Source organism: Pelodiscus sinensis, chromosome 2 (genome assembly GCF_052426305.1).
Source record: "Pelodiscus sinensis isolate ZL-2025 chromosome 2, ASM5242630v1, whole genome shotgun sequence".
NCBI classification, from domain to species: domain Eukaryota; kingdom Metazoa; phylum Chordata; order Testudines; family Trionychidae; genus Pelodiscus; species Pelodiscus sinensis.
Window position 1 is genome coordinate 484,149 of NC_143053.1, and position 27,719 is coordinate 511,867.

General features: G+C 47.8%; 1 protein-coding gene and 1 pseudogene across 45 annotated transcripts in view; one reads left to right on the forward strand and one right to left on the reverse strand.

Annotated features, from left to right (window-relative positions):
* The window catches only part of SCRIB (scribble planar cell polarity protein), a 263,350-nt gene that overhangs the window by 30,586 nt on the left and 205,045 nt on the right, over positions 1-27,719 (reverse strand). For 44 of the 45 annotated variants that reach the window (XM_075919866.2, XM_089776049.1, XM_089776052.1 and 41 more), the window contains 3 exons: positions 20,488-20,656; positions 17,653-17,742; positions 17,113-17,298 (listed from right to left, as the gene is read on the reverse strand). In XM_075919866.2, the coding sequence (XP_075775981.2) occupies positions 17,113-17,298; positions 17,653-17,742; positions 20,488-20,656 (445 nt within the window). Of the gene's footprint in view, positions 1-11,752; positions 16,718-17,112; positions 17,299-17,652; positions 17,743-20,487; positions 20,657-27,719 lie in introns of those variants that run through there. The other variant, XM_089776073.1, reaches the window with a different exon arrangement.
* LOC149525212 (uncharacterized) lies at positions 1,592-8,754 on the forward strand (annotated as a pseudogene).

Genomic DNA, 27,719 nt, shown 5'->3' on the forward strand with positions numbered 1-27,719 from the left:
GTTTTTTTCAATAAAGACAGAGTCAATGTTGGAAGAAACGTTATCTTTATTTTGTACATCAATAAGAAGGGGGGCTAGGGAAGGGTAAGTGGAAGGAGGTGAGGGAGGAATGGGGTACGAGCCCCCGATGGGGAGGACTGGGCTGGCTCTGCGGGCTTCTGGGGGTGGAACCTCTCCTGCAGCCCCCCGATTGCCCCCTCTCCCCAGATGGCAGCCTGCGGCAAGTGCAGCCGGGCTGATGGCCGAGTGGTGTGATGTGCCCAGTGTGGGTACTCCGGGCACTCCAAGCCAGAACTTCTTTGCAAGCGGGGCACCCCTTAGAACTGTGTTTCCGGGGTGGGGGTCGGGACCCTTTAAGCGCAGCCCTCGGCTAGCCTGAGACAGCATCTCCATGCTCTAAGTCCTCCTTTTATGCCCTGCCGGCACTGCTTCCGGCCATCCTTAAGCCCTGTTCAGAGTCCACTCAATGTGGACTTGCTAGTTCGAATTAGCAAAACGCTAATTCGAACTAGTTTTTAGTTCTAGACTACGTTAGTTCGAACTAGCGCTGTAGTGCAGACGTACCCACAGTGAGTCAGTCCAAGCGCTCTCAGGGTGTGTCTAGACTACAGGGTTTTGTCGACAAAAGCAGCCTTTTGTCGACAAAACTGTACCTATGTCTACACTACCGCCGAGTTCTGGCAACATAACATCGACAGGACTCGGCGGTTTTGTCAACCACTGTAAACCTCATTCTACAAGGAATAACGCCTTTTGTCGGCAGAGTTCTGTGGACAGGAGGCGTTACTGCATCTACACTGTTTTTGCGTCCACACTCTCATGTCGACAAAGCGGCTTGTTGTTGACAGAACTGGATGTAGTCTAGACGCTCTTTGTCGACAGAAGCTCTGTCGACAAAAGCCTGTAGTCTACACGTACCCTCATATTGCCGTGAATGTGGCTCAAACTGCAGACCCAAGTCAGACATCTGCATAGCACAATATGGATACACTAGCACAGCTACAAGACCAGGGCTGAGCATCTGTAAGCCCGGGGCTACAATGCAATGTGGCCACTCAAGCCTGGGCCTGGAAAAATCAAGTCCACAAGCCCAGAGTTCCCACAGACCTGGGTTTACAATGCAGTGAAGACACCCAATCACTCAATTCTTTGATCTGAAGTCCAATGCCTTATCCATTAGGCCACAGAATTAGAAAGTTTTGTGCTGAGCCTGTGGTGTTGGGGATAACACTGCATTATACCACCAGCACGTCTGGCTACTTCCCAATAAGAGGAGAACGATGTAGTGCCCAGACATTCGGTGTTAATGCAGCATTAGGGCAGACAGTTTAGAGCCAAGAGTTGGGGCACCGGGAGCAGGAGTTCCTTCAGCAACATTGACTCTCCTACCCTGCATGAGGGGCATCGCCTTTCATTAATATTCTACAAACAAAAAGGCTACGTCTACACTGGCGGCTTCTTGCACAACAACAGCTGTTCTTGTGCAAAAACTTGCCAGGTGTCTATACTGCACGCATGTTCTTGCACAAGTAAATTTACAGTCTAGCGTCAGAAAACAAGGGCTTCTTCCGGAAGAGTTATTCCTCTTCCCATGACGAGTAAGTCCTGTTGAGCAAGAGGGCAGTGTAGATAGGCAACATGAATTTCTTGCTCAAAAAACCCCTTGGCTAAAATGGCCATCAGAGCTCTCTTGCGCAAGAGAGCGTCCACACTGCCATAGACGCTCTTGCGCAAAAGCACATGCCAGTGTAGACGCGCTCTTGTGGAAAACTTTTTGCACAAGAACTCTTCCACAAAACAGATCTTGCGCAAGAAGCTGCCAGTGTAGACGTAGCCAAACTGTCACAAGGGATTAGGGCAAGAGGGCCTTGAGTTCAGCGGCAGACTCTGCAGCAAACTGCCTTCTGTCCCCAACAGAGAAGGAAACATTTAATTTTGCCTTGTTGTGCACAATATACCTATGACAATTCCTCACGAAGGGCTATGTTTTTGGAGCCTGATAGATGCACCCACATGAAGTGTCCTTTTAAAGCTTCTTGTCTATACATTTAGAGGAGGTATGTTGTGGAGTTGTCAAGTGCTGCTTTAGACAAAGCGAAACAATGGTACCTTAAACAGAAGCAGGGGAAGAAACCCACCCACACTTTCCTTCATCACCACATGGCATGTCACCTTCCTCACTGCTGCATGAACTTTACTTTGGGGATAACCTTCAGAAGAATCCATTTCCAAAATTCACTGGACTATAAAATAAAGGCGCAAAGAACCCAAAGTTCTTGCTCAGCAAAGAAGACAAGGACTTTGTGAGAGATCCTGACAAGCAGGCTTGCTCAGCCATTTTGCTAGAAAAACCTACCCTGAATCAAGACTATAGTCTAGTTGAATTTTAGTCTCCAAAGCGCATTTTTCATTTTTAGTGTCTGTTACCATTTCTGAGTCTATCCTTTATATTGAATTCACTTAAGATCCTCTCTCTGTCTCTTAATACACTTGTATTACTTTTAATCTAAACTAGTGCTGTTAAAACAATCATAGAATACCCATTTATTTAAATATTCCTGGATGTTTCCTACCTTTTTCAAATGTACCAATTTCAATTACAACACAGAATATGAAGTGTACAGTACTCAGGAAAAAGAGGACAGAAATGTTGTAAATGCCAATATGGCTTTGGGTCTCTTGGTCTCAAAGGAACCATAGTAATTAGCTTCAGAGGGGTAGATGAGTTAGTCTGTACAGGATAAACTTAAAAAACAACAAACAGTTTGGTAGCACTTTATAGACTAACAAAACATGTAGGCTGCGTCTAGACTGGCATGATTTTGCAGAAATACTTTTAACGGGAAAGTTTTTCCGTTAAAAGTATTTCCGCAAAAGCGTGTCTAAATTGGCAAGTGCCTTTGCGTAAAAGATTTGCTTTTGCACAAAAGCATCCGTGGCCAGTCCAGACGCGATTTTGCGCAAGAAAGCCCCGATCGCCATTTTCGCCATCAGGGCTTTTTTGCGCAAAACAGTTCTTCCCTGTCTACACTGGCCCTCTTAGAATCATAGAATCATAGAACCATAGAACTGGAAGAGACCTCAGAAGGTCATCAAGTCCAGCCCCCTGCTCTAGGCAGGACCAATTCCAACTAAATCAACCCGGCCAGGGCTTTGTCAAGCCGAGACTTAAACACCTCTAGGGATGGAGACTCCACTACTTCCCTAGGGAACCCATTCCAGTGCTTCACCACCCTCCTAGTGAAATAGTTTTTCCTAATATCCAACCTGGACCTCTCCTACCACAACTTGAGACCACTGCTCCTTGTTCTGCCATCTGTCACTACTGAGAACAGCCTCCCTCCATCCTCTTTGGAACCTCCCTTCAGGAAATTGAAGGCTGCTATCAAATCCCCCCTCACTCTTCGCTTCTGAAGACTAAACAGACCCAAGTCCCTCAGCCTCTCCTCATAAGTCATATGCTCCAGCCCCCTAATCATTTTGGTTGCCCTCTGCTGGACCCTCTCCTATGCGTCCACATCCTTTTTGTAGTGGGGGGCCCAGAACTGGACACAGTACTCCAGATGTGGCTTTACCAAAGCCGAATAAAGGGGAATAATGACATCTCTGGATCTGCTGGCAATGCTCCTCTTAATGCATCCTAATATGCCATTAGCCTTCTTGGCTACAAGGGCACACTGTTGACTCATATCCAGCTTCTCATCCACTGTAACCCCCAGGTCCTTTTCTGCAGAACTACTACTTAACTGGTTGGTCCCCAGCTTGTAACTATGCTTGGGATTCTTCCGTCCCAAGTGTAGGACTCTACACTTGTTCTTGTTGAACCTCATCAAATTTCTTGTGGCCCAATCCTCCAATTTGTCTAAGTCATTCTGGACCCTATCTCTGCCCTTAAGCATATCTACCTCTCCCCTCAGCTTAGTGTCATCCGCAAACTTGCTGAGGGTGCAATCCATCCCCTCATCCAGGTCATTAATAAAGATATTGAACAAAACCGGTCCTAGAACCGAACCTTGGGGCACTCCGCTAGAAACCGACCACCATCCTGACATCGAGCCGTTGATCACTACCCGCTGGGCCCGGCCTTCTAGCCATCTTTCTATCCATTTTACCATCCATTTATCCAATCCACATTCTCTTAACTTGCTGGCAAGAATATTGTGGGAAACCGCATCAAAAGCCTTGCTAAAGTCAAGGTATATCACATCCACCAACTTTCGCACGTCCACAGAGCCAGTTACCTCATCATAGAAGCGAAGTATTCTTGCGCAAGAGGGCTTTTTCCCAAGCGGAAGCGTTAAAGTATTTGCGCAAGAAGCACTGATTTTGTACATTACAAAGTCAGTGTTCTTGTGCAAATTCAAGCGGCCAGTGTAGACAGCTGGCAAGTTTTTGCGCAAAAGGTATCATGAGCATTGGTGGGCACAGCCCACTTCTTCAGATGATTGGAGGTGTTGTAAGTCCAGAACCAAAATAAACACTCCGGTCATGTGAAGAAGTGGACTGTGCCCACCAAAACTCATGATTCCATCTGTATGTTTTGTTACTCTTTAAAGTGCAACCAGACCACTTGCTGTTTTTCATATAATTAGGTCACTTGACACGGATGATTTGATCCTTGCTGTTCATTACGTTCCAAAAATGGAACACTCAGGAAACGTGGATTAAAACAGGCACCATCCCAGCAAAACCGGCAAGTGTCACTCCATACCTGTGCAAGCAGTTGGTAACACACTCCTGACTTCTGCAGCATACTTCCCGCTGTACCTGCATCAAAAGGTTGTGACTCTGTGTCACCTGAACAAAATCGGTATTTAATGGTGTTAAATCGAAGGGCGCTTATCACATCAGAGTTACGGGAACAAGTGGCCAACAAGAGACAATTTTCACAGCAAGGAAGTTGGTAGCCCCGCACCGGCTCTATCATGGGTCAGATCCAGCCCCGAGGGTATGTCTACACTACCCCACTAGTTTGAACTAGCGGGGTAATGTAGGCATACCGCATTTGCAAATGAAGCCCGGGATTTGAATTTGCCAGGCTTCATTTGCATAAGCGGGGAGCCGCCATTTTTAAAACCCCGCTGGTTCGAACCCCGTGCAGCGCGGCTACACGGGGCTTGAACTAGGTAGTTCGAACTAGGTAGTTCAAACGTGGAACGAGGTGTACCGGTAGTTCGGAATAGGAAGCCTAGTTCGAACTACCTAGTTTGAGCCCCGTGTAGCCGCACTGCACGGGGCTCGAACCAGCGGGGTTTTAAAAATGGCGGCTCCCCGCTTATGCAAATGAAGCCCGGGAAATTCAAATCCCGGGCTTCATTTGCAAGTGCGGTATGCCTACATTACCACCCTAGTTCGAACTAGGAGGGTAGTGTAGACATACCCTAAGAGAGGGCTGGGCTGTGGAGCCAACAGCTGTGGCAAGTAGCAGCCAATAAGGGCCCCGCTGGCGCTGTATAAATAGGGGCTCCTGGAGAGAAGCACACTCTGCTCCAGCTGGGGAGCAGGAGGGACCTGGCTGCCAGGGAAGCTAGAGAGGCTTCCTAAGACAGAACAAGGCTGGGACAGGGCAGGCAGGGCTGGGGAGCTCTGGCCAGGCAGGCTGCAGGCTGAGGCCTCAAGGCCCGAAGGTACTAGGACTGCAGAGAGGCAGGCAGGGCAGCAGAAGGCGGCTGCCAATGATGAGTGGCCATTTCAGCCTGCAGTTTGCCCCTGAGAGAGACTGGCCATGAGTCCCTGAGCAGTGGGAAGTGCCACAGGCCAGGTCACCGCGCATGTAAAACATCTGGAGACCTGCCGGGGCTCACTCTTGCAAACCATTTGGGGCACACAGGCCCCTTATTGCCCTCCCCTGCTGTACATGCAACTCTGTCTAAAGTGAGAACAATGTGCCCATGCCAAGAGGGTTGTGGAGTGGAGCCCGGAGCTGGAGCATGGAGCAGTGGAGCTGCAGGTTTTTGCCCGGAGCTGGAGTGGAGCCGGAGCACAGAAAATCTTGACTGCTCCACTGCTCCAGGGTTTTTTTTTATTTTTCATTTTCAATCCAAAATGAATGATATTTTAGCAAGAAAGTCCTAAAGGTGCCAAAAAATGTCATTGATATAGCTATATTAAAGCGTTTTTGAGATATTAATTAAACATTTGGAAAATATTTCAAATATTTTTACCACAAAATTTCATAAGAAAAACTGGCAATTTATAAATAAAAATTTATATTAATTATGTATATTAAAATACTTGCTTCATTAAAACTGCAATAAACATGTTAAAATATTAAAACATACTTTAATAATAATTTTCTGTAAAAAAGAAAATGCCATCATTTTTGTCCAGAAAATCCAAAATAAATTCGAAGTACCTTAAGTGGTTAAGATATCACAAGCAGGGACATTATAACAAATGTAATGCTTTTGTTCATTGTTTTTCGAAGATCATAACAAGGAACAGTTGAATGCAGTAGCTGCACAAGAAGATTTGGCCATGGCTTCAACAAAAAAATCGAATCTGCCCCCCATGATTGATAGCCAAGTTATGGAAAAGGATCTCAACGATGTCTTTACTTTTGAATCTGAAAAACCCAAATTTGGGCTTTTGGGAAAAGCAAAGAAGAAATCGGCAACGTGCAAGGTGGAAAAGGAAGTGAATGACAAGCTCAAACCATGTAGCTTCAAGACAGGTGAAGCAAGTGCCATGAAAAGTTTCAACCTTTGGCGGCATGTAAAACGTGACCATCCTGAAAACTATGTGGCTCTAGTTCCAAAAAAGGACCAAGAAGATGAGGCAAAACAGAAAGCTGACGCGGCTAAACAACGTTCATCTGGCTCTTTGAAAACTCCCGGGGAAAAGATTTTTTGCAGAGCTTCATCTGAAAAGAAACCCAAAATTGAACCAACAAAACTTGACTCATATTTGAAGTCCTCAAAGGTTACAGTCACCATGAATGCCAATACTTTCCGTGAAGGGCTGATGGAAATGGTTTGCTTGAGTTCAACACTGCTCACTAGCTTCAGGCTAAAGAACAAAGGATTCAAAAAAATTGCAGGTGAAACGGGTCGGTAGCTTGGTGTTTTGACGGGGCACGATGCGGTTCGTCATTTAGATGTCAGCACAGCTGAGTCTGGTCGCGAAGAGCTCAAGAAAGCTTTGGAGCAAAAACTGTGCTACTTGAAAATGGATGTGGCAACCCATGGAAACAGAAATTTCCTTGCAATCAATGCTCAGTTCTACGAAGAAGGAAAAGATAAAGCTGTGGTAAAAACCTTGGACATAATCGACACTGAAGGGCATCACAATTCTTCCTACGTGAAAAGTCAAGTAAAAGCTATTTTAGAAAAATTTGAGATTAGTGAAATACAAGTGCTGAGCATCTGCGTTGACAATGCAGCAAACATGACGTGTGCCATCAGAAATTTAAGTGAGGACAATGAAACCATTTCTACCTCTGAGAACAAGGATGTAGACAGAACTGAAGCTATTTTACCTGATGAAGGAACTAAAGGAATGGATGAAATCGAACTCAACATGGATGTTGCTGCGCAATGGGTTAATGACCCTAGCCTCATACTTCCAATATGGCTTCATGAGGACGACTCGAAAGTCCAAATGATGAGGTGCGGTATTCACACTCTTCAGTTGGCAATCTGGGATGGACTGAACAAAGAACAAGCGAAAAAAATTCTGGCAAAAATTCGACAAGCTGTCAAACTACGAACCCCAAATATTCAAAGTGTTCTGCTTGATCTACATGGGGTAACTCAATCATTGGATACTGTGACTCGCTGGGGTTCAACATTTGCGATGATTGATCGTCTTCTCGTTTTTCAGTCTTACTGTGAACAAGTGGCTGCTGCTGAAACAAGAGAACTCAAGTTAACACAAGCTGAATGGGACGAAGTGAAGAACCTGCAAGACCTCTTGGCAAAGCCAAACCAAACAACTGTGAATCTTCAAGCTGTCAATGTAGCCCTGGGAGTTTTAATGAAGGAATGGCGAAAACTGTCAAAATTCTTGCAAGAAAATGGTGGACAAATTGCAAAAGGAATTCTATCCTCCATGAAGAAACACGAGGAGAAGCTTTTTGACAGTATTCATTTCCTTGCTGGAGTTTATGTTGACCCACGGTATCGGAGTCTTCTTACCACAAGGGAAATATCAAAGGCAAAGGAAGGGCTCCTTGATATTGCTCGATGACTCGAAAAACAAAATCTATTGCTACATTTGAACTTGGCGAGAGGTTGAAGAAAACGAAACACAACAAAAGGAGTCATCAACAATTGAATTTGCGGTTTTGGAAAGTTCACTTCCTTCAGAAATAGCAGGCTGTTCTCAAACTTCCGTCTCCACTCTGAACTTGTTCGAGCGTCCATCCCTGAGATGTCTTCAACCATCACAGGGAAATGGAGATAATTCAAGCACCAATTCTTCAGAAGATGACTTTGAAAAGGAATTGGATAAACAAGAAAGACGCCAGCAAGTTTCTGCGATTCATAATTGTAATGAAGCATTATTCGAGAGAAACTTTTGGGAAGATTGTGAGGCGATGGAGTCTATTGGTAGGCTAAAAGTTAAGTCTGTTTTTGAGGCCATTCACAGCTACCCACACCGCATTCCAGTGGCCTGTAGAATTGCTTGCCAACAACTCAAGCTAGTGTAGAGCGACTGTTTTCGGCTTTAAAGTTAATTTTAAATGATCTGCGGCAGTCTATGAAAGACGACTTGATTGCTGCAATAATTTTTTACCGATTGAATTATGAATGATTCTAGTTTGTATCATTGTTGATGACATTTAAATTTTTAGAACTCTGAATAAAAGTAATGTTTTTTCAAAATTACAGTATGCGCTTTTTTATTTAGTTAAAAATTAGTTTGAGTCAGAGTGCGGAGCAGAGTCGGAGCAAAGCTGGAGCAGTCACTATGGGTGCCGGAGTGGAGTAATTCAAAAATTTGATGGCTCCAAATCCCTGTATGCCAAGACAATGGCTTTTGGGATGCACGCCTGACAGATCACACTGTGAACAAGAGGATGATAATGATATTGACTAGAAATGTCACCGGTGCTTTCACATCTCAATTAGTCCCGTACAAGTGTATTAGTGTGTTACCTTTTAGATTGTTGTTGTAATACTTTGAGATCACAAAGAACCACAATTGTATTTCTTGAAATAGCACAGAGCCATTAAGGAATTCAAATCATTCAATGTGGCCACATTAATGTGTTGAGAGTATCACTGTTTCAATGGTTATGGCACCAGTTGACAGTTCCACATCGTATCGCCCCTGAAAGTAACCAGCATGAGTGTTCACTGCTGTTCAACATGTGTGCACAGAGAAGATAGATTCATAGAACACTAGAACTGGAAGTGACCCTGAGAGATCATCGACTCCTGTCCCCTGCCCTGTTTCTGAAAGTATGCCGATAAATCACTGACAGCCCCGGTTTGTTTATTTACTGGCGCTGCGGCCACAGAGCCTCGCGGCTGCCATTGACTCCATTTCATCTTTTGCAGCCAAGGGGAGCCATGGGAAGTACAGAGCAGAGCAGAGCGGAAGACTGACTTCCCGTGTCTTGCTCACAACACTGCTGTGAATGCAGCTCAGAATCACGTTTGCTTTTTTTGCAGCAGCAGCATCACACTGTTGACTGCTATTTAGCTTGTGGTCCGCTCAGACCCTTAGATCCCTTCCTGCAGGACTCCTTTGAGTTGAATAGATCTGTGGAGCCTGCTGCTCAACCGCAGCGTGTTTCCATTAAAGCTGTTAAATTGCAGCTATCGGGCTGGTCGTGTAGTAGATACAATTGGTACCGACTACGTGACCAGTCGACAGGATGGCTCTGCAGAGCTGCAGCAGGGGTAGCTCCAGGAGCTGGCTCAGGCTGGGACTGAGCAGTCCCCACTTGTGCTGGTTCCAGGAGCCACCCGCACTCCGGCTCTGCATTTCAAATGTAGTAAGAGCCGAGGTGCAGTGTCCTGGATCAGCATGATCCGGGACTACTCAGTCCCGGCTGACACTCAGTCCAGCAGTCCGTTTGCGGTCGCCAGGGCAAGCCATGGACAGGGGCTGCTGGCAGAGCAGCCCTTGAACATGACCAGCTCGGGCCGCCGCAAACAGGCAATGGCCATGGGGGGTCCAGCTTCCTACTGGAACCCCGCAGACAGAGGTTGCTGCTAGAGCAGCCTCTGTCCACAGCAAGCCTCAACCAGCCGCAGGCAGAGGCTGCTTCGTAGCAGCCTCCGCATCCCCCCTGCGGCCTCTGACAGAGGCAGTGGTGGGCAGGCGGCACTGTGAACATAAGAATGGCCATACTGGGTCAGACCAAAGGTCCATCTAGCCCAGTATCCTGTCTGCTGACAGTGGCCAGCACCAGGTACCCCAGAGAGGGTGGACCAAAGACACAATCAAGCGATTTGTCTCCTGCCATCCCTCTCCAGCCTCAGACAAACAGAGGCCAAGGACACCATTTTATCCCCTGGCTAATAGCCTTTTATGGACCTAACCTCCATGAAATTATATAGCTTATCTTTACATTCTATTATAGTCCTAGCCTTCACAGCCTCCTCTGGCAAGGAGTTCCACAGGTTGACTACAAGCTGTGTGAAGAGGAACTTCCTTTTATTAGTTTTAAACCTGCTCCCCATTAATTTCATTTGGTGTCCTCTAGTTCTTCGGTTATGGGAACTAATAAATAACTTTTCTTTATCGGCCCTCTCCACACCACTCATGATTTTATAGACCTCTATCATATCCCCCCTAAGTCTCCTCTTTTCTAAACTGAAAAGTCCCAGTCGCTTTAACCTCTCCTCATATGGGACCCGTTCCAAACCCCTAATCATTTTAGTTGCCCTTTTCTGAACCCTTTCCAAGGCCAAAATATCTTTTTTGAGGTGAGGAGATCACATCTGTACACAGTATTCAAGATATGGACGTACCATAGTTTTATACAGGGGCAGTAAGATATTCTGGGTCTTATTTTCTATCCCTTTCATAATAATTCCTAGAAACCTATTTGCCTTTTTGACCGCCGCTGCACACTGCATGGAAGTTTTCAGAGAACTGTCCACGATAACTCCAAGATCTCTTTCCTGATTTGTGGTAGCCAAATTAGCCCCCATCATACTGTACGTATAGTTGGGGTTATTTTTCCCGATGTGCATTACTTTACACTTATCCACATTAAATTTCATTTGCCATTTTGTTGCCCAATCACTGAGTTTGGTGAGATCTTCTTGGAGTCCCTCAGGGTATGTCTACACTACCCCGCTAGTTCGAACTAGCGGGGTAATGTAGGCATACCGCACTTGCAAATGAAGCCCGGGATTTGAATTTCCCGGGCTTCATTTGCATAAGCGGGGAGCCGCCATTTTTAAAACCCCGCTGGTTCGAACCCCGTGCAGCGCGGCTACACGGGGCACGAACTAGGTAGTTCGAACTAGGCTTCCTAGTTCAAACTACCGTTACTCCTCGTGGAATGAGGAGTAACGGTAGTTCGAACTAGGAAGCCTAGTTCGAACTACCTAGTTCGTGCCCCGTGTAGCCGCGCTGCACGGGGTTCGAACCAGCGGGGTTTTAAAAATGGCGGCTCCCCGCTTATGCAAATGAAGCCCGGGAAATTCAAATCCCGGGCTTCATTTGCAAGTGCGGTATGCCTACATTACCCTCCTAGTTCGAACTAGGAGGGTAGTGTAGACATACCCTAATAGATTAGTAAGACAGGATTTCCCTTTACAGAAACCATGTTGACTTTTGTCCAACAAATTATGTTCTTCTACATGCTTCACAATTTTATTCCTTACTATTGTTTCGACTAATTTGCCCGGTACTGAAGTTAGACTTACCAGTCTGTAATTGCCAGGATCGCCTCTAGAGCCCTTTTTAAATATTGGTGTCACGTTGGCTCCCTTCCAGTCATTAGGTACGGAAGCCAATTTAAAGGATAGGTTACAAACCACAGATAATAGCTTAGCAATTTCCCATTTGAGTTCTTTTAGAACCCTTGGATGAATGCCATTTGGTCCCGGAGATTTGTTAACATTAAGTTTTTCTATTTGTTTCAAAACCTCCTCTCATGACACTTCAATCCGGGACAGTTCCTCAGATTCATCACCCACAAAGGACGGTGCAGATTCGGGAATCTCCCCAACGTCCTCAGCCGTGAAGACTGAAGCAAAGAAATCATTTAGTTTCTCCGCAATGGCTTTATCGTCCTTGATTGCTCCTTTTATAGCTCGATCATCTAGGGGACCCACAAGTTTTTTAGCAGGCTTCCTGCTTCTAATGTACTTAAAAAACATTTTGTTATTTCTTTTTGAGTTTTTGGCTATCTGTTCCTCAAAATCTTTTTTTGCTTTTCTTATTACATTTTTACACTTGATTTGACAGTGTTTCTGTTCCTTTCTATTTATCTCACTAGGATTGGACTTCCACTTCTTAAAAGATACCTTTTTGTCCCTCACTGCTTCTTTTACATGGCGGTTAAGCCACGGTGACTCTTTTTTAGGTCTCTTGCTAAGTTTTTGAATTTGGGGTATACATTTAAGTTGGGCCTCTATTGTGGTGTCTTTAAAAAGTTTCCATGCAGCTTTCAGGGAGTTGGCTCTAGTCACTGTGCCTTTTAATTTCTGTTTAACTAACCTCCTCATTTTTGTGTAATTCCCCTTTTTGAAATTAAATGCCAGAGTGCTGGACTGCTGAGGTGTTCTTCCCACCACAGGAATGTTGAATGTTATTATATTATGGTCACTATTCCCAAGCGGTCCTGTAACGGTTATATCCTGTACCTGATCCTGCACTCCACTCAGGACTAAATCGAGAATTGCCTCTCCCCTTGTGGGTTCCTGCACCAGCTTCTCCAAGAAGCAGTCATTTAAGCCATTGAGAAATTTTATCTCCGCTTCTCTTCCTGAGGTGACTTGTATCCAGTCAATTTGGGGGTAATTAAAATCCCCCATTATTATAGAGTTCTTTATTTTGGTAGCCTCCCTAATCTCCCTCAGCATTTCAATGTCAGTATCGCTGTCCTGGTCAGGTGGTCGGTAATATATCCCTACTGCTAATTTCTTATTATTGGAGCATGGAATTACTATCCATAGCGATTCTATTGAACGTGTTGATTCACTTAATAGTTTTATTTCATTTGATTCTACATTATCTTTCACATACAGTGCCACTCCGCCACCCACCCGGCCTGCTCTATCCTTTCGATATATTTTATATCCCGGTATGATTGTGTCCCACAGATTTTCCTCATTCCACCAGGTTTCAGTGATGCTTATTATGTCAATCTCCTCATTTAATACGAGGTACTCTAGTTCACCCATCTTATTAGTCAGATTCCTAGCATTTGTGTACAAGCACTTTAAAAATTTGCCACTGTGGAGATGGTGCTGGAGGGAACCGGCTTTTAAGCCATCTCCCGCCAGCACTGTCTCCTGTTCCAACACCTTGCTGTTTTGGCTTTCATAATATCCTCTGGCAAAGAGTTCACAGATTGCCTGTGTGCTATGTGAAAAATACTTCCTTTAAATGGCTTTAAACCTGTTGCGTATCAATTTCATTTGGTGATCTCTAGTTCTTTTCTTATGAACAGTAAATAACACTTCCTTTTTTACTTTCCCATGCCAGTCATGATTTTATAGAATTCTATCATATGCTCTGTTTAATCATGTCTTTTCCAAGCTGAAGAGACCCAGTTTTAGTAATCTCTCCTCATAGGGAAACTGTTCTATACCTCTAATCATTTTTGTTGCCTTTTTCTGAATGTGTTCCCATTTCAACCACATCTGCATGCAATATTCAAGAAGTGGGTGTATCATGGATTTATATAGAGGTAGCATTATCTTCTCTGTCTTCTTATATATCTCCCTCTTCATAATTCCTAACGTTCTGTTAGCGTTTTTGACAGCCAGGGCACATTGAGTGGATGTCGCCTGAGGACTATCCACCATGACTCCAAGAGCTCTTTCTTGAGTGTAACAGCTAATTCAGACCCCATCATTTTATATGTATAGTTGGGATTATGTTTTCCACTGTGCATTATTTTGCATTTATCAACATTGACTTTCAGCTCCCATTTTGTTGCCCAGTCACCTAGTTTTGTGAGATCCTTTTTTCAAGCTCTTTCAAGGTCTGCTATGGACTTATCTATCTTCAGCAGTTTGGTATCATCTGCAAATTTTGCCACATCCCTGTTTACCACTTTTTCCAGATTGTTTATGAATATGTTGAATAGGACTGGTCCCAACAGAAACCCCCAAGGGACATCACTAGTTCCTTCTTTCCATTCTGAAAACTGACCATTTATTCATGTCCTTTGTTTATTATCCTTTAATCAGTTATTATTAAGGAGAGGATCTCATCTTTTATTCCATGACAGCTTATTTTGCTTAAGAGTCTTTGAAGGACCTTATTAGAGGCTTTTTGAAAATCTAAGTACACTATATTTACTGGATTCCCCCCTTGTCCACATGCTTGTTGACCCCCCGCAAAGAATGCTAGTAGATTAGTAAGGCAGGATTTTCCTTTACAGAAACCATGTTGACTTTCTCCCAACAAATTATGCTCATCCGTGTGTTTGATAATTCTGTTATTTAGTTTCAATCTTGGTAGTGACACGTTCACTGCCACATGCCAGGACTTGCGTGAACAGGCAAGTGTCTTCACTAGGGGCAATCTTTGGCCTCACTGCCCTGTGAGTTGTGGGAAATGATGGTTATTCTGAATAAGGCCACATTGTGAACGTTAAGGGCAAATCTTAGACATAAAGATTGTTAATAACTTCGCTTAATTATAACTTAATTTCTTCAAACATACATGTAATGCTACCTTTTCAGTTTGTTAGCTAGAAGGTGCCCCACCCATGAGACTGTTTTTCTTAAAGTACTAACATTTAATACATTTACACTCCAAACGTTATCTGAAGCATTCTCAGAACGTTCCATTCCTACTCGGATAATGTTTTGGGGCGATACATGGTGCTCTCCATGACACATGAGGGAAAATCCCTGTCTCAAGTGGAAAAACAGGACTCATCTTTACTGACAGCATTGTTGCTGTGCCATGAACCAGACAAGTGAAAACCACAGACAGTGCACCAGGGAGCAGAAATGGCCAGAAGGGAGCTAGGAGAGTGAGAAGCCATTTGCAGCAGAGTGCGCAGTGTGATCCGGTAGCAAAACATCACCAATGCTACTCGGAGCTGCAGAAGAATGCAGTGAAAAATCAGAGACACAGTCCTTGGTAAAACACTGACTGACATGCCATGCCTGTATCTGGGCGCCTTAGGGTATGTCTGGACTACATCCCTCTGTTGCCAGAGGGATGTAAATTAGACATACTGAAATTGCTAATGAAGCGGGGATTTAAATATCCCGCACTTCATTAGAATTGAATTAACCGTTAGTTTGAATTAACTTTAATAGTGGCTACACCTACAAACCGCTAGTTTGAATTTAAAAAGAACTAGCGGAGCGCTTAATTCGAACTAGGTAAACCTCATTCTACGAGGACTAACGCCTAGTTCGAATTGAGTAGTTCGAATTAAGAGCTGTGTAGCCACTTAATTCGAACTAGTGGGAGGCTAGCCCTTCCCAGGTTGCCCTGGTGGCCACTCTGGGCCAAACCAGGGAAACTCTTCTGCCCCCCTCCCGGCCCCGGAGCCCTTACGGGGCACAGTCTGGCTACAGTGCTTGTGCCAGTTGCAAGCCTGCCAGCAACCAGCCAGCAGACCCTGCACCTGGCACAGCATGAGCCAGCCACCTGCTGCCACCCAGCCCTCCGCCTCTTCCCAGGACCAGGCTGGTAGCTCCCAAGAGCCTGCCTAGGGCCGCAAAAGGCGGGCGCCCGCCTGGTATAGTGCAAAGATCGTGGACCAAATCGAGGTTTGGGGGGAAGCCTCCAACGTCCACGACCTCCGCACTAGGCACAGGATTGTGGCCGTCTAGGGCAGGATAGCTGCCAGCCTGGCCACCAAAGGCCACATGCGAACCCAGGCGGCTGGGGGCTGGGCCTGGCCATTGGCTGCCGTGCGGCGTAACGCTTAAATCCAGGCAGCCGAGGGCTGGGCCTGGCCGTTGGTGGCCGCGTGGTGCTTAGATCTGGGTGGCCGGGGGCTGGGCCTGGCCATTGGCGGACGTGCGGCACTTATATCTGGGTGGCTGGGGGCTGGGCCCAGCTGTTGGCCGCTGCGCGGAGACCTCCCAGGGAGACATCTGACCCCCTTGGGGGTCGCAACCCACAGGTTGCACACCACTGCTAGAGAAGACTGTCCTGACTAAAAGGTAGCGCTGACTGGAAAATCACCCCTCCCAGACGGAGGAAAGGGAACCCTCTTGCTGAGCCCTGCCCTGATCCTGGGAACATTGGCTCAATCAGGTTTTCAATAGCTAGAATGACACCATGCAACCTTTTTAATAACACAGGCCCCTCAGTTTTCCAGCCTCAAAACAATGCACCAGCTCTAGCATCTTCCATCCACGGCTCTGGAAGCCTTTACAAACATTAACTCCTCGTTGCCTCCACGGAAGGAAGGTAAGTAGCATTATCCCCAACATACACAGGAACATAAGTTGGCTTAAATCCTGAAGCAGGAAGTTTTCTCTCTTTTTCTCACACTCAATCGTTTTAACTGGATCTAGCGTTCAGTCCCCCTTTGAACTTTGCTAAGCTCTCGGCTCAATGGCATCTCGTGGCAATGAATTCCAGAGTCTAACAGCAAATGATGTGTCTAGAAAAGAACTTCCTTTTGTCAGTTTTGAATTTGCCACCTTTTAAGTTTCAATGCATAACCCGTTGTCCTGATGCGAGGAAACAGTGCACAGAGCGGGAAGAGAATTGCCCAGGGAGATACGCACGTCAGTTCCTGAGCTGAACGCTACACAGTGCGAGTGTACTGTTAGGAAGACTACACAAGTGTTGCTAATGTGTAAAGAAGAGATGAACCCCCTTAAATTCCAGTCAGAGGTAGATAAGACTGGACAGGCGATAGACCTGTGGTCTGGCCACAATAGCCTCCCTTTTCCCTGGCCCCTAAACTTTCCCTCTCTTTGATGCTACAGATTCCATGACAACACCAGCGCCTGCTAGTGAAAAGAGAGGGATACTAGGCTGCCCTTGACTCACCGTGCTGCCCTCCACATGGCTCGTTTCTCTGCCTCCAGGGCCCGGCGCTCAGCTGGAGACAGCTCCTTCTCCTGGGTACTCAGGAACTCAGGGCTCTGCATCCGCAATCGCTCCTGGTGCCGTCGCTCAGCTTTGGCCGTTCGCACCGGTGCCCCTGCCTCGCCCCCTGGGTACACTGGGATCAGTCTGGGAAGAGATACCAGGCATCACACGGGGCTTGGCCCAACCCACCCAGAAGCCCCCAGTCTTCCTGCTCTCCCTTCTCAAAGGAGGGCCCCACTTTCTATCCTGCCCACAGCCCTGAGCCACCCTGGATCTCCTCAAAGGAAGGACCTCGTCACCCAGCCCCAGGCTCCTGGCTCTCACTTAGTAAACAACCCTGTACCCAACATGCGTCACCCACACCCTTCCCTGCCCCATATCCCCACCTCCCCAAAGCCTGCTGAAAGGCAGAGTGGCCCGGCCCACTCTGTGGCTGGCTGCGGGCTGCAGGGCTGCTCCAATGTTGTTCTCCCCTCTCCCTCAAGAGTGCCCTCTTACCCAGACATGGAGTTAGGTCTCTGCTCCAGCTTGAATCCGTCCTCTAGCGAGTTTCTCTGGGAGCTGCTGTGCTCGTCTGCCTCGGATTCCCTGCAGCAACACAGACATGTCAACCAGGCACGCTGAAGGATGCCCCCAGCGGCGTCAGAGCACAGAGCCCCTTTCCTATGGACCTGAGCTCCAGGATGCAGACCCTGCAGCTCAGTTCAGTGCTGTGGCCCTCAATGCATTAGTCTGACAGCTTTGGTATCTTGCACATGCCAGTCCCATCTGCCTGCGGCAGGAAGCCTTCAAGGGCATGTGAGCAGGGAGTAGGAATGAATCACCTGGATGATGGGAAGAACCTCCCCTGTCCCATGGCAGAAACCCGAGGCTGGGTGCAGCCTGACAGGAGCGTGTCCTCTTCGCTCTGCCTGGTCTCTGTGAACACTCTGCCTGCCTGCAACCTGGGGACCATCTCCTTTCCTGCTGCACCCAGACAGGGGATTTCGCCTCAGAATCTAGGGCTTTAACTGGGTTCAGAAAAGAACTAGACAAATCCACGGAGGCTGGGTCCATGGATGGCTAGTAGCCAGGGAGGGTAGGGATGGTGGCCCTGGCCTCTGGAGGTGGGTGACAGGAGGGATCACGTGAGGATTCCCTGTTGTGATCCCTCCCTCTGGGCACCTGGTGCTGGCCACTGTCGGCAGACAGGCCACTGGGCTAGATGGACCTTTGGTCTGACCCCGTGTGGCCGTTCTTACGTTCTAATCTCACCAAACCAACCTTTCTCCCTGATCTGACATCAGGCGTCTCAGCAGGTCCAGGCCCCAGTCATGTCCCAACTCCAATACCGCATCTGCATCCTTCTGATGCCAAGGGCATCTATCTCACCCCAGACAGGCCATCCAAACTCATCTCCCTCCCCCAAGCTCTGGCTGCGTTGCCACCGCCTGCTGTATCAAGTGTAAACCATTGTGCTCACCTGCCAGCTCTTTCCTAAGTCCAGCCCTGCTCCCGCCAGCCCCCCTGCTGTGACAGGTGGCTGACTGCTTCTTGTTTTCCCTTTGCTGAGGTCAGATCTTTCTGAAGGCAAAGTCAGTCCTTTGGCAGCCCCCTAGGACTGAGTGAGGGCAGAGCTGAGCTAAGGGCTGCATTCTGTGCAGTCCTGTTGGCCCCCATATGTCCTAGGCGTAAGTCAGAATTTGGCCCTGAATGAACAACTGAAGATCTCAGTCCCTATCACAACTTTGCCTTCAGAGACCTATCTCTGCCCAGAGCTGAAATGGGGAGCTGATGAGGGGAGAGGAGTCTGACATTCCTTCCTGCTATTAAGCTCACTGGACATCAACTAAGCAATGAGCCTGAGAAGCAATGGAGCCAGTGATGGGGGCCATGCATACCACTCTCCAGCACTTGCAGCCCACCAGCTGAGAGAGTACGGGCCCTCCCGCCCCATCTTTGCAGAGTGACATCTCTGAGCTGTGGGGAGAGGCTGCAAAGACTGCATGTTTGGCTGCTGCCCTTCTTTAGTGCTTGCCAGAGCCCGGGTTAGCATGAGGGATGGGGGAACCCCCATGCAGGTGGAATGCGAGGTGTTTCTGGACTGAGAGGGTGAATGGGGGGACATGATAGCGGTTTTCAAATATCTAAAAGGGTGTCACAAGGAGGAAGGAGAAAATTTGTTCCTCTTGGTTTCTGAGGACAGGACAAGGAGTAATGGGCTTAAAGTACAGCAGGGGAGGTTTAGATTGGACATTAGGAAAAAATTCCTAACTGTCAGGGTGGTCAAATATTGGAATAAATTGCCAAGGGAGGTGGTGGAATCTCCCTCTCTGGAGATATTTAAGAACAGGTTAGATAGACATCTGTCAGGGATGGTGTAGGTGGAGCTTGGTCCTGCCTTGAGGGCGGGGGGCTGGACTCGATGACCTCTCGAGGTCCCTTCCAGTCCTATGATTCTATGATTCTATGAATGCAATGGGGAGATGGGCAGCAGAAACTAGAGCCAAAATGGGGGCCTGGACTGTCCCTAGTGTGGTCAGGCAGCAAGGGGAGACTGTAAGCCCCAGCCTACAAGACAAAGATGCTTGGCTCTGTGGCCCGAGACGTGATCCTGCAGCAGTTTCAGCATGAGGGAAAATCCCTGTCTCAAGTGGAAAAACAGGACTCATCTTTACTGACAGCAGTGTTGCTGTGCCATGAGCCAGACAAGTGAAAACCACAGACAGTGCACCAGGGAGCAGAAATGGCCAGAAGGGAGCTAGGAGAGTGAGAAGCCATTTGCAGCAGAGTGCGCAGTGTGATCCGGTAGCAAAACATCACCAATGCTACTCGGAGCTGCAGAAGAATGCAGTGAAAAATCAGAGACACAGTCCTTGGTAAAACACTGACTGACATGCCATGCCTGTTTCAGGTGTGAGTCAGACAGACAAGATTCTGAGAAAGGTTGAAGGCAGCAACCTGAGATTGATTCTGTTTGAAGCCCAATTCTCCATCTGTGAGGCAAATTTGCAGGGCAAGAAATGAAAGAAGCTGCACCAGTGCAGAACTGCAGCCTGGGGAGAGAGACGCCAGCAGACACAGGCATAATGCAAGAGCCTAAGGGGCAAGGCACAGGCTCAGCAAAGAGGTGTTTCCCGAGCTAGCCACAACTGCAATCAATGACTCCAGGTACCCAAGGCTGGAGCTGAGCAGCCACACATCTGAGAAGAACGAGGACCTGGGGACAAACTGCATGTCTTGTGATTACCAGGTCCCCCACAAGAGCCTGCCCAGACCCCAGATCCCATGGACAGGTGATGCTGGCTCACTCCCAGGACACAAAACTGAATCTGAGCTGCCAGTCAGTCTTACCGAGTTGCTGGGGACTGAATGCTCCTTCCATTTAGCCTCTTGATCTTGTATTCCACTCCTTCGATGATGACGCTGGACTGCATGCTCATATCGGGCTTCCCTGCATCCTCCTCTTCTTCCTCCTCCTCCTCCTCCAGTAATAGGGCCCGTTTCTGCTGCAGTTTACGAGCTGCCAAAATGGACACACCCATATGAGCGGGAGAGTGCTGCAGAGGTGATTGCTATCAGCGACGCCTCCGGTCTCTGGGTAGGTCCATGAGATCAGGCTCTGGATAGGTCCCTCCCCCTCCCCCTCTCTCTCCCTCTCTGCAAGAGTCGTACAGTTTCTGCAGTAGTCTCTGAGTCTATCCCCTCCCCAAAAACACACTTCTCCTGAGCTTGCTCAGTAGCTACTCTTGTCCCAGCCTCACTGCCTTGCAAAGTGTCCTCTGAATCACTTCCTGCTAATCAGAAAAGCCTTCTCCCTGCCCGCCACTCCAGAGAGCCATTGGGAGGCCAGACGAGCTGATGACCCTCCCTACCCAATGGCAGTCAGAGTCCTGGCAGGTGTTGGGAAGACCTCTCCCCTCCCCCATGGGTGCGGACTGTTCAGAAAAGGCCTGTGTCCTCATAGGCTTTATAGTCAAAGGGACCATCATGATCACCTAGTTGGACCTCCTGCACATTGCAGGCCATAGAACCTCACCCACTCACACCTGCAATAGACCGCCAGCCTTGGGCTGACTGACTGAAGGCCTCAGATTATGGTTCAGAGACTCCAAGTTACAGAGAACACCCCATTTATACGTTTAGACCTGCAAGTGACCCTTAGCCCATGCCCCATGCTGTAAAGGAAGGAAATGCCCAGGGTCTTTGCCAAACTGACCTGGGGAAAAGACCTTCTGGACCCCAAGAACGGCAGTCAGACCTGTCACCTCTGATGGGTTTAAGCGTGCCCGCAGGACTCGGAAAGCATGGGAACGCAAGAGGAGGATACTTTTTTATACACAAAGGGGATATTTTTGAGACCTGCCTAACTGCCTTGCCTGCTTCTACTAGCTCCATCAGATAGATTGTCAACGTCAGCAGTTCTAGGGCAGCACCATGTATCACCAGTGCCTAAGGGAACTGCTCCTCCATGGACTGAGGAGTGCGATAGCACCTTCTCTTCAGAACGCCAGCCTTGAGAGACACTAGGCTCCCTGCCACGCACTACCCAACAGGTGGGCAGGGGGACTAGGCTCACTGCGCTGACCCTACCAAGAAATCAGAAAAATAAAACGACTGCCGATCTTTCCTAACTGTTGTTCTCCACACTGGGTGGCTCATGTCCATTCCAATGACGTATGCACCCACCACAGGCACAGGCACTGGCACTGGAAGGTTTTGCTCAGCTATGGAGCCCCCTGAGGTCACACCTTCATGGTGCCACATACAGGGACCTGCAACCGACCACCATTCCAGTTACATCTTGCCAGATTACTCTGACAGAGGGGAAACCAGGTGGGTCTGGACTGGACATGAGCAACGCATCTTGAAGAACACCAGTTATGAAAGAGAAGTACCAAGAGGACTGCTAAGCAGGGATGGGGTTCACCTTTCGAGGAAGAGGGAGAGCATATTTGGAGGCAGACTGGGTAATCTAGTGAGGAGGGCTTTAAATTAGGTTCAATGGGGGTAGGTGACCAACGCCCACAGGTAAATGAAGAACATGAAGACCTGGGAGATGGTTGGCGGTCCAGTGGCTCCCAGGGCGGGACTAGAAACTCCCACCCTTGGCTCCCCAGGCCAATGCAGGAAAAAAGGGGACAAGGCAGAACTGGGAGCAAAATCAAATCAGTATCTTACATGCCTATATACAAATGCAAGAAATATGGGTAATAAACAGGAAGAACTTGAAGTGCTAAAAAATAAACATGACTACGACATAGTTGGTATCTCAGGGTATGTCTACACTACCCTCCTAGTTCGAACTAGGAGGGTAATGTAGGCATACCGCACTTGCAAATGAAGCCCGGGATTTGAATTTCCTGGGCTTCATTTGCATAAGCGGGGAGCCGCCATTTTTAAATCCCCGCTGGTTCGAACCCCGTGTAGCGCGGCTTATATTCATCCTTTGTTAGTTGTCCTAGTTTCCACTTTTTATAGGACTCCTTTTTTATTTTTAGATCATTCAGGATCTCCTGGTTAAACCAAGGTGGTATTTTGCCATACTTTCTATCTTTCCACAAGGAGTAACGGTAGTTCGAACTAGGAAGCCTAGTTCGAACTACCTAGTTCGTGCCCCGTGTAGCCGCGCTGCACGGGGTTCGAACCAGCGGGGTTTTAAAAATGGCGGCGCCCTGCTCATGCAAATGAAGCCCGGGAAATTCAAATCCCGGGCTTCATTTGCAAGTGCAGTATGCCTACATTACCCTCCTAGTTCGAACTAGGAGGGTAGTGTAGACATACCCATACAGAATGGGAAGTGACTGTCTAGGCAGGAGTATGGCAGAAAGGGATCTAAGGGGTCATAGTGCTAAATATGAGTCAATAGTGTGACACTATTGCAAAAAAAGCAAACATGATTCTGGGATGCATTAACAGGAGTGTTGTGATCAAGACACGAGAAGTCATTCTTCTGTTCTACTCTGTGCAGATTAGACATCAGTTGGAGTACTATGTCCAGTTCTGGGCACCACATTTCAAGAAAGATGTGGAGAAACTGGAGAAGGTCCAGAGAAGAGCAACAAGAATGATTAAAGGTCTAGAGAACATGAGCTATGAAGGGAGATTAAAAGAATTGGGCTTGTTTAGTTTGGAAAAGAAAAGACTGAGAGGGGACATGATAGTGGTTTCCAGGTATCTAAAAGAGTGTTACAATGAGGAGGGAGAAAATTTGTTCTCCTTGGGCTCTGAGGAGAGGACAAGAAGCAATGGGCTTAAACTGCAGCAAGGGGAGTTTAGGTAGGACATTAGGAAAAACTTCGTAACTGTCACGGTGGTTAAACACTGGAATAAATTGCCCAGGGAGGCTGTGGAATCTCCATCCCTGGAGATATTTAAGAGCAGGTTAGATAGACATCTATCAGGGATGGCCTAGATGGTGCTGGGTCCTGCCGTGAGGGCAGGGGACTGGACTTGATGACCTCTCAGCCAGTGTGAGGGCGGGGACCTTCACTAGGCTGTAGCATGTCCATGTATAGATATGATCTACGATGATATTCTTTGGGATGACATTAGGAAGTCCTTCATCTTTTATGCCACTGTTCTAAACAGCTGGTTTGACTTCTGGAATGTCTTTGTTTGTCCAATATAAAAAGCCAATGCCCGCTGAATGTCCTGTTCATGGCTCTTGGTGTGAAGCTTCGGGAAAAGAGCTGGAAGAAATATGTCTTCGTTGGCATGGAAATTGGAGACCCTCTCAGGAGGAACATTGGGTGAGGCTGAAACTGGACCTGGTCCTTGTAAAAAATTGTATAGGTGAGTTCAGATGTTTTAGAAGGCCTTGAGTTTGGATACTCTCTGGGCTGGTTATCACAAGCAGGAAAGCCACTTTATATGACAGATAGAACAGTGACCTTGTCACTAAGGGCTCAAAAGGAAGCCCCATCATTCTCAAAGGTACCAGGTTGAGATCCCAAGCTGGGGGTAACTGCTGGATTTGAGAGTACTAGTCTAGTCCTTTAAGGAAATCTTGCACCATTGGACTAGCAGAAATGAGAGGGGAGATGAGAAGCCAAGATTGCGGCCAGGTGAACCTTTATTGATGAGTGTGACAAGCCCTGCTGTTGCAACTTTAGCAGGCAGTCCTACAAAGGGAATCAAAGATTGCCTCTGGGAGATACGGCTCTGAGAACACCAAACTTAAAATCTCTTCCACATGGCTAACTAGGTAGCCCTGGTCCATGGTTTCCTGCTGCACAGAAGATCCTCCCTAATAAAGTCTGAGCATATGAGCTCTAGTGGGTTCAACCACATAGTTTCCAGGCCATGAACTGGGATGCTGGAGCTAGATGTGATGCTGAATAATCAGATCTGGAACTAATGCTAGAGTGACTGGGGTATCCATTGATAGCTCCAGCCACATAGTGTACTAATGCTGTCATGGCCAAGGGATGCCACCAGGATCACCGAGTCTCCATCCCTCTGGGTCTTGATGAGGATCTTGTGAATGAGCGGGATGGGAGGAAATATGTAAGAAGAGATGATTCTTCCATGGGAGAAGGAATGCATCCGCCCACGAACCCGGCTGTGATTCAGGAAAAAGCAGAATTATAGGCACTTCCTGTTGTCCTTTGTGGTGAAAAAGTTGATGTGGGGAACTCCTTGCAGTTGGAAAATATTGTTTATTATTTCTGGGTGAATGGCCCATTCACAATTGTGAAAAGATCTGCTACATGGTCCACTAGCTCATTCTGAGATCCAGAGAGGTGGGATGCTGCCAGGGCTATCGAGTGGGCTATGCAGAAATCCGAGTTTTAGGGCTTCTTGATAGAGGGGAGAGGAATGTGCTCCACCTTGACTGTTGATATAAAGCATCGCTGTTGTATTGTCCATCAAGACTGACGTGCAAGACTGGAAGGTCTGATGCACCAGATGAACTGCTCTCAGCTCCCTGACACTGTTCTATGCTCTCTGAGTTGCGCTCCCCACCCGACTGCCAACACGCTGTAGACCAGACACAATGAGGGGTGTGGTTTGGAGAAGGCGACCACTGCACACACCATTCGGGGATTGAACCACCAGTGAAGAGACGCAAGAAGCCACGGTAGAGGTGTGATGACCTTGTCCAGACTCTGTTTGCTTCATCAACACACAAATACTAGCCAGGTCTGGAGAGGTCCGAGTCTGAGCCTCACGCGTTGCACCACATTCACACAAGATGCCACGTGCCCAAGGAGTTTCAAGCAATATCCTGCCGTGGTTGTAGGAAACTGTCTTGTATGATGTTGTGAATAGCGTGAAAGTGGGACTGGAAGAAAGGAATGCTCGGGCCTGTCTCGAGTCTAACACTGCCTCTGTGAACGCCATTCTCCGGGTAGCGGAGAGCATTGGCTTCTGTGTGTCAACAGGAGACTCCGTGTGTTGAACATGGATCTTATCAAGCTGACCTGTTGATCGACTTGTGTCCTGGAATGGCCCTTTGCTACCTGAACCGCAGGAAGGAGCCCATGACTGACATGCTCTTGGTGACTATCGGAGAAGTCGATGACAGGCCAAACTGGAGTGCTGTGAACAGGCAGTGAGGGCCCCCCACTATGGGTAGGGTTATGGAAAGAGGGTGACATACCAATCTCTTGGATCCAGAGACAGAGTAATGGCACTAACGAGACCATCCAAAACTACCTTCTGCGTGAGCCTGCTGAGGTAGCACAGGTCCAGGGTGGGTCTGAGGTCCCCTGTTGCTTTTGGTATTAGGAAATACCAGGAGTAGAACCCGTTGCCTCCAGACCCCCTTGCACAAGGAGTTGCTCTTGAGAAGGGTCCCTGCAGTGGGACAGGGAAGGGTGGGGGCAAGAAGAATTGGAGAGAATATCCCATTGCTATCACGTGAAGGAGCCAACATTCCAGTGTGATTTGGGACTGTGCATGGTAGAAATAGGAAATTTCTGAAAAGGGGAAAGAAGGATCCAGTCCTCAGGTTGGTATGTCACCCCCAGGCCTGCATCTTCTAAAGGCAGGTGATTGCCTTGACAACCCAGGCCCTTGGTTCTTCAGAGGCTGAGGCTGGCAACTCCGGTTCAGGTTTCCTCCCCTTCTGTGGTTGCGGTCCTGCTAAGGCTGTCCTCGATGTGGCCAGGGCATAGGCTGAGGCCTAAAGTGTCTATCCTGGGTGGCTGGAGAGTGTAGCCCCAGCAATCTCAGAGTGACTTGTGAATCTTTCAAGCGATGTAGCCTTGAGTCGGTTTTCTCTGAGAACAGAGTGACTCCCTGAAAAGAGAGATCTTTGTCTTGTTTGTTGGACCCCCCGGGAAGCTGCAGCTAGGAGCAATGTCACATTGTGATCCAGAGAACATAAGAACAAGAACATAAAAATGGTCATACTGGGTCAGACCAAAGGTCCATCCAGCCCAGTACCCTGTCTGCTGACAGTGGCCAATGCCAGGCGCCCCAGAGGGAGTGAATCGAACAGGTAATGATCAAGCGATCTCTCTCCTGCCACCCATCTCCACCCTCTGACAAACAGAGGCTAGGGACACCATTCCTTACCCTTGCAGGAGGAATAACAGGTAGTTTGAACTAGGCCTTTAATTCGAACTACCGGGTCCCTGCCGCGTGTAGACGTGGGCAGTTAGTCCGGACTTGTAAATTTTAAAAAAAAAAGAAAAAAAATGGCAACCGGCCGGGAAGATGCAAATCAAGCCCGGGATATTTAAATCCCGGCCTTGATTTGCAACTTCGAATGCCTACATTAGCCTCCCTAGTTTGAACTAGGGGCTAGTGTAGACATACCCTTATAGTCCTAGCCTTCACAACCTTCTTAGGCAAGGAGTTCCACAGATTGACATGGCACAAGTTGCCTACTCTGCTGAGTGCAGTGTATGACTGAGTTGGGGCTAGTTCTGCTTTGGGCAGGGGGCTGGACTCGATGACTCCTGAGGTCTCTTCCAGCCCTAGGATTCTAGGATTCAGTGTAGCCTGCAGCCATGTCCTGATCACAGCTCTGGTCTCATTCATGGTTTAAAATTGTACTGGCTGACGTGCAATGTGAAGCTGGAGCCCTCCCAACCAGAAGATCCAGCTTCTTAGTGTCCTTAACTCAAGGTGTAGGCACCTCTGTCCTTGCCTCTCTCACTTGCTGACTGCTGCTGCCACCAATAAGACCAGTGTACAAAGGATGAGTGCTCATAGCCCTTGGAGGGCACAAAATATTTTCTCTCAACCCTTTTCCTGTGGGGGTCAGAGAGGCTGGAGTTTGCCATGGGACCTTTGTGTTCTCCTGAATAGTCTTAATTGGAGAAGAAACATCCTGGTTGGGCCTGCCAGAGCTAAAATGTCCAAATGTCCACCATCAGGTCCAACACCTCGGAGACCTCCTCTTGCAGTACCAGACGCTTACCATGACTGGCTGGGCCACGGGGGCCGTCATGACTATTAAGTCCTGCTTGGCCTCAAAGATATCTGGGAGCATTCCCCATGGAGGAGCTTAGTGCTGGATCCTGCCTGCTGGTTGTGGACAAAGGGCTCCTGCATGAGGACCTCTTTGAATCACAAGTTGTGCTCCTGCTTCATTCTGGGGTAGAACCTCTTGCAGACTTTGCACTGGTCTG